At 37.5% G+C, this 14,754-nt stretch overlaps 1 protein-coding gene across 1 annotated transcript; it reads right to left on the bottom strand.

The window, feature by feature from the left end:
• Positions 1-8,112: 8,112 nt before the first annotated feature.
• Positions 8,113-8,748, bottom strand: LOC134237991 (uncharacterized). Its single transcript, XM_062720119.1, has one exon. The coding sequence runs from the start codon at positions 8,746-8,748 to the stop codon at positions 8,113-8,115; it is 636 nt and encodes a 211-aa protein (XP_062576103.1).
• Between the last annotated feature and the right edge of the window lie 6,006 nt (positions 8,749-14,754).

Raw genomic sequence — 14,754 nt, 5'->3', positions numbered from 1 at the left:
GATAGGATAGGTTAGGGTTAAAAAAGGGATTAGGGTTAGAAGGGGCTAAGGGGGATAGGGTTAGTTTAGTTAGGGTTAGGGTTAGGGGGTTAGGGTTAGGGGGTTAGGGGCTAGGGTTAGGGTTAGGGTTAGGGGTTTAGGGTTAGTTAGGGTTAGGGTTAGGGTTAGGGGGCTAGGGGTTAGGGTTAGCACTCCACTCAGTTGACCCATTTATCCCCTCTACCAATCAAATCTGATCACGTGATTTCTCTCAGCCAATCAGAATGCGGTCCTAGCGGGGCTGCTTATACTACTGAAACAAATTATAGTTAAGATTTATTATAGTTTAAAAATATTACTAACCTCTCATTGATCTACCAAGACGATCATTATGATATAAAGCATAGGCGCCGAAACTGGAGGGGCGTGAGGGGGCTTTACCCCACCCCATCCCACCCCACACACACTTTTTTTTGCAAAGATAGACATAATATAGGCATTGAAAATTAAGGTTTACTTTTTCTGATAGTTTAGCCCCCCCCCCCAACTTACAATTAGCCACCCCACTTTCAATTTGCTTCCGATGCCTATGTAAAGTATTATAAAAGTCTGTGTCATTTTTGGCATTAAAAAATTGGGGATTACTTTCTCTGTTGGTTTAGCCCCCCTCCCCTGACTTTCAATTAGCCACCCCACTTTCAATTTGCTTTAGACGCCTATGTAAAGTATTTTTAAAGTCTGTGTCATTTTTTTTATAAATAAAAGCTAATTAAAAATAAAATTAATTTTGTAGGACATGAAAAAAAGTATTCAAACAAAAAATTCACTATTTAAAGCCAACATTTTTTTCTTGAATATTATAACTTGATCTCAATAGTTTTAATATTTGAATGACAACTGTTCTAAATTTCATATTTACTCCCAACCGGTTAATTCAGAAATTAGAACATGTCAATAGTTTCCTTGTCTCTTAATTTCATGTAATATGCTAGGGACTCGCGGGGTAGGGGGATGGGGGTGGGGTGGTTCCTCGTTATTTTCTGAAGTTAAGTTTATTGCTATTAATCTATGATAGAAGTTTTGATAAATGATCGGTCTATCCACACTTTCACTTTTAATTAACAAATAACTCTGACCCCCCCCCCCTCCCCAACACACATATGTGTATTAAATATGTTTTTGTGAATAGAAACTTTTTCTATGCCACCTTTTTTTTTTTTTATTTTAGTTTTTGGCAATTCAGTTAATATTTTTTCCCCTTCTTTACTTGAAAAAGGGTATAACGTAATAAAAAAAATTTAAGTTTTCAAGTGCGATATTCAGGGGCTTCTTGATAAGGTGGAAAATATTAATATTATCTCTCTATTAAAACTAACCGAAATTGTAACATATTTTGCAAAGAAGAGGCCTTTTGGTAACATTTCTCTTTTTAATTATTTGTGTAAATCAAAGCTCATATACGGACTGCTGAGAAACAAGAAATTGTCGCTAATACATGTATTTGTTCAAAATCAAAAGCATCACAACAAACTTAGGATGATCATAGGACAAGCTTTATGTTGTCCTAAAGTTATAGGAAAAACTTAGGCAAGATCCTAAATCTAGGAAAGCTTCGAGAAACTGACTTAAGAGTAGGACATATTTCCTAAGACGCTCTTAGGACACACTGTAGTCCTAAGATAGCTTTGTGAATTAACATGCCTGCTGAATTGTACAATTAATGGAAATAAATAACATTTTACAAAAAGTATAGTAATTTATCAAGAATACTAGTTTGATTAGGTGTAATAAGGGTTAAAAGATAATTGATCGTGACAATCAAATAGATTTCTTCAGTGTATATTAATACATGAAGGAGGCAATAAATTAGTATTTCATTCATCTAGTGTTGATTTTGATCCGGGTCAGTTTAATTTTGATGGGGTTAGGTCCAAATCTTTAAAATATTAATTTCTCTAAAATTTTGCATTTTCATTTCCATTTCTTTTTAAAATATGATTGACAAACATGTTCTCAATTGTGAATAGTGCTGTGGTGTTTTTAAACATAGGTTTAGAAAATATTCACAAATAATATGTGTTTTTTATTTTTATAAATATTAATTTTTTTTTAAGCCTTTCTTTACATACCTGTATAATATTTTTTTTTATTTTCTTTGAAAAATGCAAAAAAATTCATATAAAATAATTAAGAGCTAATATTGGTCTTTCAATATTGAAACCATTGTTTAAAAAGGATGACTCAGAGATCTATAAAATAAAAAAGTTGGTGGGGCATTCCTCCTTAAAAACTTATTACTCTGAATAAAGGGCAATAACTCCAGTTCCCTTCAATTTGGTATAAATTTTGTATACACAATAGACAGAAACAACAATTGAAAGATGTTCAAAAAGCAATGACAACAAAATGAATATAATAATTATACACAATAACATTAAATATGTAGTGAGTGAAATGAAAATTAAAATATGAGCAGATGAAATAATAAAATATTGGCAGTCTTATTGAAATCTAGCTCTCTATATAAGTGAGCAGGTATAAGGGAGATATTCTCTAGTCAGTATAAAAAATTTCAGTAAAATGCATGTACTTTGATATTCACCGCAAATATAAACTGTGGCAGAGAGACCGACAGACATGTAATCTATAGCTACCCTTATTTTTATCACACACCTACTATTAGGTATTTCACTTGATCAACATACAAACATTTGTTACATACTTAGTAATAAATACAGGTTTTTTGCATATGTGATATGGCTGACGTCACAATAGCCGTATCAGGCTTGCAGGGCTGATACGGATCAATATCACACCCTTAGTAAATTTAACCTAAAAAACAGTGCTTGTGATCACGCAAACACATATTTTGGGGGTTACATAATTCTCTTAATTTTAACTTTTTGAATATAAGGATAATCTAATTAACAATTAATTGATTATTTTCAAATTACGGATCGGGGACATTTTGAAATACTCTGATTCTGAAGTACATGTAGAAACAAACCCAAACCGTATGAGACAACAGACCTTGTACATTGTAAGAATTCTGTACACGATTATTTACTTATTTTCTTCTCAACTCATTGTGTTCTGTATTTTATCATTAAGTATGTAATAAAATATAATAATACATACCCTTTTCCACATCACATCCATGCAGTGTATCAGCCCTGACGACCAATAAAATTCAGCCCTCGGACCTTCGGCCCTCTGGCTGATATTGGTATCTCAGGCTGATACAGAATGTGATATGGAAATGGTATGTATTATTCTCTATATATATTAATACCAATCATATACATGTGAATGTACATGTGACTAAGAATGGCAAGGGGGTGGGGCATTACCTGTACCTATTATATGTATATTCTCTCACAGCAACCAGTTAAGCTCTGTCAACATCTGTTCAGTTCAATCAGCAGTTCTTGTCAAATTATACATATGTATCATGCAGTGCAGTGCAAAGGTGTTAGTATAAGAATCTGAATTTTAAAACTATATATATCAATTACCAATACAATAAGGACAGGGCAAATGTTTTCAATTTACATGTACATGTACGTCTATATAGAGTAGATAATAATACAAAACAGACAGACAGACGAACGTACAAACAGACATCCAAATCGCTATAGCTTTATTTAAGCGGGGGATATAAAATTCTTAACTATATACTGGTTAGATAAACAAGTGCTGTATGGTAGACTTTCTTACCAATCACTGGTGGAATAATTCCGATTGAATCATCACAGAGTCAATGCACACAGAAGTCACAATATAAAATCACAGTTAAATTCACAGTGTTGATCACTAATTGTACTTAGGCTTAAGTCAGCCAGCACAAAACTCTCACTGTTGACAATTAAAACATAGTGTAGCTCTCACAAGGAGGAAGGTAGAGGTAAAAAATGACCATCATTCATCAGCTAACTGCTTCATCCTGTGTAGGCGCTATCCATCATTAACAACCAACTAGAGCCCCAAATGCAGTAGAGGTCTTATGTGAAGAAAATATCAAATACCGGTACGCATGATTATGGGTCCATTATTCATTTAAGGTCAGATGAGACGTTCCTCAAAATCTGTTTTGTATATCTTTGTAATGTATGAAAAATATTCAAAATTTTCATAACATTCTGATTTCTAAACCAGTTTCTAGACGTTTTTAAAAAATCCAAACACTTAAACATTTGAAATTGGAAAATTATTTTTCTTCCCCAAAGGATTATATAAGAAAAACTACCCCTGGTATCTTGCCGAAATGCTTGGTAAGGTACCTCAATTCATGTTTAAGTAGCAGCACTTCAATGACAAACTCTTAGAAAAATTAATCTGTTATTAAGGAACGTCTCGTCTGTCCTTAATATTGCAGTGTTGATATGGATGGATTCAGATGTAGTGGTCACAGTAGCCCTATAATAGGAATAAACAACATTAAGCATATAGATGTGTTTGTGAAACAACTGATGCTCCCACATGGTAGATATTAGTGAGGGTTGATGTTTCTCAGATGCAAGTCAAACTCCAAAGGTCAAGGCCAAAAGATTAAAATTGTTGATATCCAAGAGAAGTCTTGTCACTTAGAACACACCTGTGAAATATGAAAGCCCTATAAGTGCTAACTGTTCAAAAAGTTATGACCAAGGTTAAAGTTTTCAAAACTCGGGGTCAAGCTCTTACTGGTCAAAGTCAAAAATATCTATACCCATTAAAGGTTTAGTCAAATATTAATACACATGTTAACCTAGGCCCAACTCAGGGCTTGATATTCCTTACATTCAGGTCTTGTAAAAGAACCCTGTCCCTATTGAACATTAACTCTTATTCCCAAAATTTTAGTAAAATACACCCAAACTGACTTTTTCTGTCCTTTTTTCATACAAAAAACTTGAATTTTAAGAATTTAAGGATTTATTAATATGTGAATTATAGGGAACAAGCCTTCAAAGTAAAGCTATTTTTTTTAACCGTAAAACTTAATATAAGGTAAATGCCATAGACCCAATTATGCACCCACTCAAAGGTTATGGGCATGCGCAAGGTTAATTTTTTTGCATACAAAAGGCAGATGGACAGGACAAAAACTATATAGCCCCAAATCTTTGATTACGAAGGCACAAAAACAAGAACTAATTTAAAGTGCACATTTCCCTTACATGAACATGAATACACAATCTGACTTATAGCTCACAGGCACCTGACGCTACTTATTTTTCTGTAATAAAAAAAAATATACACATACCTAATAAGTTTATTATTTAGGTATGTGTATATTTTTTTTTATTAAAAGAAAAATAAGTAACGTCAGGTGCCTGTGGACTAGCTAGATATAGTCACAACTGTACTTTTTTCAATTCATTTTAAGGTTTTACTTACCTTGACTGGACCTGTATGTTATCCTTCCCAAATTTGTTCATATGCTGGAAGAAGTCAGTCAACTTTGACAACTGTAATAGATCATAAAGAAATTAAAAGAGTCAAAACGAAATTTGCTCCAGATTAAAAGAAAAACAAGATGTGTTTGTTAAACACTGATGCCCCAACTGTGTATGGCAGCTTCAGGCTGAGGTTGATTAAGTTTCTTAAATGCCTGTCAAACTCCATGACCAAAAGGTAAAAATTGTTGGTATCAAGAGTAAGGTATATACGCGTCTTATCACAAGGAAAACACCAGGTCCTGTGAAATATTGAAGCTATAGTATTTACAGTTTAAATCATATGGCCAAGGTTAAAGTTTTTATAGCTGCAGAACTGTAGCTCTCTGAAAAAATATATTGACAGACTGGAGTCTCAGCTTCAGTGCCACCCATTGAAACATGGACAAATAAATCGAGAAACAGCACACTTTTTTGTATGCAATAAATATACATTAAAATAAATTAATTTATATTTATTGCGCACAAAAAAGTGTGCTGTTTCTCAATTTATCTGTCCATGTAACTTCCACATTGTCATCTCAAAATATTACTATGTGATCCTAGGCTAACATATTCTTTCACTGTTTCCACAATAAAACAATCCTTATAATTATTGTTAATAGCCATCCTGGCCCTGAAATTAAGATGATCGAAAAACTTTGTCTATTTATACTGCCATTTTTGTTTGCAAGATAATTCGGTCCAACGCACTTCGTGCATGCATATGTCAAATACAATAGTACTTAATATAAAAGTAAGGAATTTTTTAAAATTTAGCTTTTTTGCAATTGAGGTAAGAATTTGAAGGAATTATCCAGAACCTTGCAAGCGCAATTTTTTGTGCGCAATTATACCGGTATGCAGTTTTTTCAATGGGTGGCACTGTAGCGTCTCCGGGCGGGTCTGTCAATTTATTTTATTGGAGAGCTATCAGTTCTGCAACTAAGTTTTTTACAAAGTGGGCAAAACTTTAAGGTCAAGGTCAAAAGGTCAAAATTTTTAATACCTGTTGAAGGGTCTAATTACTATGAATACATTAGGTAAAGTATGAAAGCCCAAGCACTAATTGTTCATAAGATATTGCCAAGGTTAAAGTTTGTTTGGTTTTTTTTTTTTTTTTGGTTAAAGTGGGTCAAAATCTATGGTCAAGGTCAAGAGGTCAAATTTGTGGTACCCAAAGAAGGTCATGTCACAAGGAATACACCTGTGAAATATGAAATCCATATAGCCCCATCCAATAAAAAAAAATATGGGTATAAAGATAGTTTTTGTCGACAAGGACAAACAGCTGAACAGACAGATGGACAGACAGAACAAAAACTATGTACCACTGGAACTTGATTACAGTGGCATAATAATTAACGATAAACTTACAAGGTAATGTGCATACCTCTTGCTATCTCCTTTCATTTTAAATTAATTTACAAGTTATTTCCCTTGATTTCATAAAAGTATGTATTAAAACATTAACTTTGAAAATTAATATTAAACATATGTAATATTACGTAATACTAGTATATACATTTCCATGCAACTGTTTCACATTACTTTTCTATATGATAAAAACATTATACTTCACATGATTATCCAATAATCACCTGTATCACTGGCGGATTTAGAGGGGGGCACCCCCCCCCCTTCTTTGTGTTCAAATTTAATATGTATGACTTTATAAATCTGTGGCTATGGGCCCCTACCCCGACCCCAAACTGCCCCCCCCAAGATTTTTTGCTCCGTCACTGTGTTTATCTGTTTATGGAGCGAGGCAAACTCGGGTATACTATACATACCTACAATCATACATATACATACCAATAATCTGCTAGGTCTCGGGTTTGTCAGGATGGTTCTAATATGGCAGATTTCAAAATAGCTACAGTAAGCTTAACAAATACACTAATTAGAGCTTTCCTCACAGAAACCTATTGTAACGTGTATGGGTCCGTGAATTTGAGTATAGATCCTTAATCAAGTAAATGAATTAAACAAATGATTATGTAGACTAGAGATAGATCACTGATTAAGCAAATGATTTGAAATGATAGATGACAAAGCATATGAAAAATGAACGAGTCAATATATACATATATTATTAGGATTTCCTATCCTTAACATAACAAAAACAACTAAGGCGTATAGGTCTGTGTCCCTGATGTATCCAAACCCGGGATGTGTCCTGTACTCGGACACGTCTATGACAGGTACGTTTTAAGTTTCTGTCCTATACCCAGACAGATTTAAGTATTTATTATGAAGTAAATTATCACTATATTCCTTCACAATATATTTTAAGCCCAGTATACTAGCCACCGTATACTGTATCCTCTTAAATCCCGTACCTTGCTATTTCGTTTTAGACGTCCGTCTGTTGTGAGCTCCTACTGGCAACTGCCAGCTTTCAGCAGAACGCTCTTTTATATATTGATGATCACCCGGACTACCCTTGGCCGCTATCGTATCGAACTACGATAAAGTCCGGGTGACGTAATTCAGCTAGCATCCCGAGTCCGATCTGTCACATTACCCACGCCTCTATTACTCATGCGTCCTCGCAGGACAAAAGAAAGTATTAAAATAATGATGTAACAAGATGATAAATGTTTTAATGAAGAAAACATGATATATATATACACAAAATGAACGTTATGATCTTGATTATCTTGAAAGACTATCTGTCTTATAAACTTCGTCGGAAACAGCATAAATAAAAAATTTACATATTATAAAATTCTTCTCTTTCCACAATTTTCTCCACACTCCTACCATTTTCATGAAACTTGGTGACTGTAACCTCTTTCACAAGCATTCTAAAACCTGCTGTCTGGGTCCCGTGATCCACTGTAGTGTTTGCATGGGAATCGGTCTGCATCCCCCTATCCACAGTCTTCTCAGCATCAGGTTCCGGATCAGGTTCGGATCTGCAGACTACTTTCCGTGTAGTGGGTACTGGGCTAGGTGCGGTCCGTTTTCTGAATATGCGTCCTGTCAGCAAACTAGCGGTTTTAGTTGGGGGTTCATGATCCTTTTCCTTGGGAGGTTCTTCCAGCTGTACCCCTGGATCTTCATCCCAGTCACTCCCGCTGTCGCTGTTATTCTGGACTGGACTACTTGGACCTGCCTCATCATGCTCTGACTCTTTAGACGCATCATCATTTTCTGCATGTTTCAACTTCATGTGCTTCACCAAATATTCCTTCTTCTTAAAGGATACATGACACTTCTCACACACCAACATGCTGCTAGCACACTTCAACACATGAGCGGCCCAGGCATCTTTCCCGTCCAATTCAATGAAACACACTGGACATATCTCTTTAGATTTTCTCGGCGTCACCTTTGTATTAACCATGATTTCACTACAAAGATACATGACAATACATCAATGCAAATGATATCAACATTTTTTTTTTCTCTTTTTTTTTTACAGCAAAAAGCAAAACAACTTAAATAATAGCAGGGTTATTAGTACTCTGTAAGCCGATTCACGCATAGTTTCGTAAGTTTAATCTAAGACTTAAAGAAAAACATATAGTCTTGTCCTAGTCCTGGACATAATCTTGAAGGTAAGTTGGGGCACGTCTTTCGCGTCTTGGTCTGTGATCACCAACTAATTCATCCGTGACTTCAATGTTGCTGTTAGATGACCCAAAGTCATCATCCTGATCCTCTTGATCTATCTGAACATTGGAAGAATCACTTGTCCCTAGCTCTGAACTTTCGAGTCCTAGGTCTGGATCTTCGCCTCGGAGAACTTGATCTCTGCACCTTTTCATCCTGTCGCAATGAATTATCTGATCCTTTCCATTGCGTCCACAATTCACCTTATATAGGACCTCAGAGACTTTTGTCAGAACCTTAAAAGCTCCTCTCCAATATGAAGTCAGCTTAGGTGAGCACCCAGTTTTCCTTTGAGGAAAATAGACATATACCTGGTCCCCAACTTTGAATTGTTCATAAGACATCTTCATGTCATGACAATGCTTCTGTCGAAGGACAGCTCCTTCTAACTGTTTTCTAACCAAATTGTGAGCCCTTTTCATTCGATCAGTGAGAATCCACACCCATTCATGACTCGGTACTTGTTTCCAGGTTGCAGGCATGTCATATATGATGTCCAGAGGGGTGGCAGTTTCTCTACCGAGCATCAGCATGTTTGGCGTGTATCCGGTTGATTCATGCTGTGCCGCCCTGTATGCCATCATCATAAAAGGTATGCTCTCATCCCAATCCCGATGATTCTCGCTGACATAACTACTCAGCATGGTTGCTAACGTCTTATTGAACTGTTCCACCATACCATCAGACTGAGGATGGTATGGTGTGGTTCTTGTCTTTCGGATCTGTAAGTGCTTGCATACCTCGCTAAACAAAAGACTCTCATATTGACGCCCTTGGTCGGAATGGATGGATACAGGAACTCCAAACCTACAAATAACCTCCTCTACGATCAGTTTCGCAACTGTCTGAGCCTCCATGTTGGGCATCAGAAAGGCCTCCGTCCATTTACTGAAATAATCTGAGACTACTAGTATGTAGCGATTCCCCCTTTCTGTAATCGGAAATTCCCCAAGGATATCTGTGGCTATCCTCTCCATTGGGTAACCCACTTGCAAAGGTTGCATAGGTCCTCGCTTTGTTTTAAGTGGTGCCTTCCTCCTGGCACATATGTCGCATCCAGCAACATAACCTCTTACATCGTTTTGCAGTCCCGGCCAGTAGTAACTTTGTCTGATCTTGTTCAGGGTTTTGGTAACCCCCAGATGACCAGATGTTTTGGAGTCATGCATCTGTTGTAAAATAAACCTTCTCTGAGAGAGTGGCATAACAATCTGATATGTCGTGTCATTGCTTTCCTCAAGCTCCCACATACGACATAGCAAATTATCCTTCAATGCCAATCTACTCCACTGAGCCCACAATGATTTGACCATATAACTCTCAGCAGTAATTTCACTGTAGTCTGGACGCTTCCCCTCCTCCATCCAATTTTTAACAAGTCTTATATCCCGACTTCCATCCTGTATATTTACCAAGTCATTTGATTCATCTGTCCCATTGTCTTTGATCTCATCCTGTAATACCCTTGCATGTGATTGTTCTCCATGCAAATCTTCTTTTCCCAATCATCAAAATATCCGCATTGAACACATGGGAGTCTACTTAGCCCATCTGCATTGCCATCCAGTCTACCAGCTCTATGCTCGATTTCCATATCGTATGCCGATATTACCTCTAACCATCGAGCTAACTGGCCTTCTGGATCCTTGAATCTTAGCAACCATCGAAGAGAACTGTGATCTGTTCTGACTAAAAATTTACGTCCATACAAGAAATGTCTAAAGTGCTTTATAAACGTCACTACTGCCAGGAGCTCCTTCCTGGTCACCTTCTCTCCGATTTACTTAGAACTTTACTGGCATAAGCGACTACCCTTTCCTGCCCATTCTGGACCTGAGACAGGATGCTCCGATCGCATTTTGACTTGCATCGGTATCTAAGATAAAGGGTAAACTGAAGTCTGGATGAGTAAGGATAGGTGCTGTGGTCAACTTGGTTTTTAGGACATCAAATGCTATTTGACACTCCTCTGACCATTTGAAGACAACTGATGCTTCTGTCAGTTTATGAAGCGGTCGAGCTATATCAGCAAAGTTTGCAATGAATTTCCGATAATAGCTACAGAGGCCGAGGAAGGAACGAACTTGCGTCTTATTTACTGGCTCTGGCCATTGCCTCACAGATTCAACTTTCTCTGGATCTGTCTCGACCCCATTCTCCGAAATAAAATGACCTAGGTATTTGACTTGTTTCGCAAACAACCTACATTTCCTGGCCTTAAGCTTCAAACCAGCTGATTGTAACTTCTCGAAGACCTGTTCTAGATTATGTAGCATTTCGTTGAATGTTTTTCCATACACAATGACATCATCCAAATAGATGAGGCATATCTGCCATTGTAGACCCGACAAAACAGTCTCCATAAGACGTTCAAACGTAGCCGGGGCATTACAGACCGAACAGCATCACATTGAACTCGTAAAACCCTTGTCTAGTTGCAAACGCCGTCTTATGCTTATCGCTTGGATCTAGCTCCACCTGCCAGTATCCAGCATTCAGGTCTAGAGTACTGAACCACTTCGCTCCCTTCAGCTGGTTAAGCGACTCATCGATCCGGGGAAGGGGATAGGCGTCTTTGATGGTGACACTGTTCAGGCGCCTATAATCCACACAGAACCTTTTGGATTCGTCTTTCTTCTTCACCAAGACTATCGCTGATGACCAATCACTCTTGGACGGCTCAATAATACCTCTTTTAAGCATATCAGATACATGCTCTTGAACGTCTTCCTGCATATGGAAGGGTAGACGTCTTGGTGCCTGTTTGATAGCTGGATGAAAACCTGTATCTATCTTGTGCTTAACCATAGAGGTTCGACCAACATCTTCATCAGTAACAGAAAACAAATCTGAGTACCTGATAAGTAAATTTCTGGCCTTGTCTTTTTCATTACTCCCAAGATTCTTAGTGATTCTATCAAACAATTCCTTTAAATGTTTTGGCATTTCCTTGCTACTGCTCTCATCATGGCTGGAAGACGATAATGATACAATCTCATTAACTGGAGACAATTTACCCACAACAGTTCCTGGCTGTAGAGTCTTATCCGTGGATGACAGATTCATAATTCGTAGGGGCACTGACTCCTGGCGTCTTACCAGGGTTCTGGCTATCATAGCGGAATCCGATTTTCGGAATTTTTCAGATGGTTCTACAAGCCCTATATTCACAGGATATCCCCCATCTGGCCCTGCACATATCTTGCCCTCAGTCATTACTTCAGACCTTGGAGGTATAACTATTCTATTGACCAAAGCAATATTGTACTCTCGTGCTGTACCCTCCATCTGAATTGGATGTTCTATCCCTGAGATCTCAACCTTGTGTGTGCGCATATTTATGATAGCTTCATACTTGACAAGAAAATCTAAACCAAGAATTCCATCTACAGATAGATCCGCCACTATCATCTCATGCTTCAGAGTTGTTCCATTTAGCACGAGTTCTATAGATATTTTACCATATATCTCTACACAGGATCCATTAGCTGACAGGACGTCCCTGTCTACTTTCTTTAAGGAATGATAGTCTCCTTGTATGTTTTCAAAGCATACTTTCGATAGTAAGGAAACAGTTGCACCTGTGTCAACGAGTAGATAGGTATCCATCCCACATATTTTGGCAGTCACTTACGCCCCGGACTCCTTAATAGAATGAACAATTCGAGAGTGTTCATCAGTCTTTTGCGTTCTGGCTTGGGTCCGGTCATATGACTTATGCTCAGTCATGCCTCTCATCTTCTGTCTAGGTTCTGGGGGAGAGGTTGTATCCTTAAGCATGGGACAATCTCTTTTCAGGTGTTTGTCAGAACCGCATTTGTAGCATGTTCTAATACTTATACCATTTCCTGAGGTTTTCTTAATTTCATCTCTCGTCTGCCTTGTATCGCGTCCATTCCTTTGCATTTGAAACTTCCATTGTTTCTTGTCTTTTATCTCCCTTTGAAGATATTGCATATTTTTCTCCATGGTCTCTAGGAATTTATCTATCCTTGATCCCTGACTTGATCCATGCTTGTCTTGATCCATGCTTCTGACATTCTCGGCGCGACGACTTTCTGCTTTATAAAAAGCTTCGAGCTCAACAGCTCTCTGTATAGCATCATTAAAACTGCTAGGTCTGGACTGTTTGATCTTAAGACGCATTTCCGCATTATGCAATCCATCTAAAAACTGTTCTGTGGCAAGAATCTCACGTACATCATCCGTTGCTGTGGGATAGGCTAGGTTCACTAGCCTCCGTATATCTTGGCCCATCTCTGGTAAACTCTCTGATGGTTTTTGTCTCCTTTCCCTGAGCTGAGTCCGATACAGCTCAGTTTGGTTCAGTGGAGCAAACCGATCCTGTAAGCATTTGACTAATTTTGCATAATTCTGCCTCTCATCCCTGGGCTGATTACCCAGCACACCTTGTGCTAACCCTCTAAGAGATGCAGCTAAATATAACCCCTTTTCCGTCTCAGTCCATTCATTCAAGAGACTTACAGACTCAAAATAAGACAAGTAGTCATTCCACATACTGGAACCATCATACGTAGCAGGTTTAATAAAATTCCTTGGCCTTGATCTATTCCGAATTGTATCTGTCGCCAGATGAGTATTTGTGCCATGTGCCGAATGCTGTCCTCGGTCTCCAGTCCTATCATCAGTCTCATCACATATGCATACATCCTCAGTAGTTGCATTTTCAAGCAACCTATCTGTCCGTCTTGTAAACGGAGTACTCGTCCTTGTTTGTTGTATGTGTCTTGGGACACTGGTAGCATTTTCCTGTAGACCTATCATTCGCATAGACTGCTCTATCTCCCTATTCAGATTTTCTATTTGTCTTTCTATCAGTGTTATGTCGTGTAAACTTGACATCGTGAAAATAACAGTAAATTATCAAATATCATCAAATGTAATTAACAAATTGGATCTAACCCAAATCCCGACGCTGCCGCCAATTTTTGTAACGTGTATGGGTCCGTGAATTTGAGTATAGATCCTTAATCAAGTAAATGAATTAAACAAATGATTATGTAGACTAGAGATAGATCACTGATTAAGCAAATGATTTGAAATGATAGATGACAAAGCATATGAAAAATGAACGAGTCAATATATACATATATTATTAGGATTTCCTATCCTTAACATAACAAAAACAACTAAGGCGTATAGGTCTGTGTCCCTGATGTATCCAAACCCGGGATGTGTCCTGTACTCGGACACGTCTATGACAGGTACGTTTTAAGTTTCTGTCCTATACCCAGACAGATTTAAGTATTTATTATGAAGTAAATTATCACTATATTCCTTCACAATATATTTTAAGCCCAGTATACTAGCCACCGTATACTGTATCCTCTTAAATCCCGTACCTTGCTATTTCGTTTTAGACGTCCGTCTGTTGTGAGCTCCTACTGGCAACTGCCAGCTTTCAGCAGAACGCTCTTTTATATATTGATGATCACCCGGACTACCCTTGGCCGCTATCGTATCGAACTACGATAAAGTCCGGGTGACGTAATTCAGCTAGCATCCCGAGTCCGATCTGTCACATTACCCACGCCTCTATTACTCATGCGTCCTCGCAGGACAAAAGAAAGTATTAAAATAATGATGTAACAAGATGATAAATGTTTTAATGAAGAAAACATGATATATATATACACAAAATGAACGTTATGATCTTGATTATCTTGAAAGACTATCTGTCTTATAAACTTCGTCGGAAACAGCATAAATAAAAAAT

The sequence above is a fragment of the Saccostrea cucullata genome, unplaced genomic scaffold, assembly GCF_032062105.1.
Source record: "Saccostrea cucullata isolate Sc308-1 unplaced genomic scaffold, CSIRO_AGI_Scuc_v1 ctg2902, whole genome shotgun sequence".
Classification (NCBI taxonomy): Eukaryota; Metazoa; Mollusca; class Bivalvia; order Ostreida; family Ostreidae; genus Saccostrea; species Saccostrea cuccullata.
This window is presented reverse-complemented; position numbering and strand designations above follow the sequence as displayed.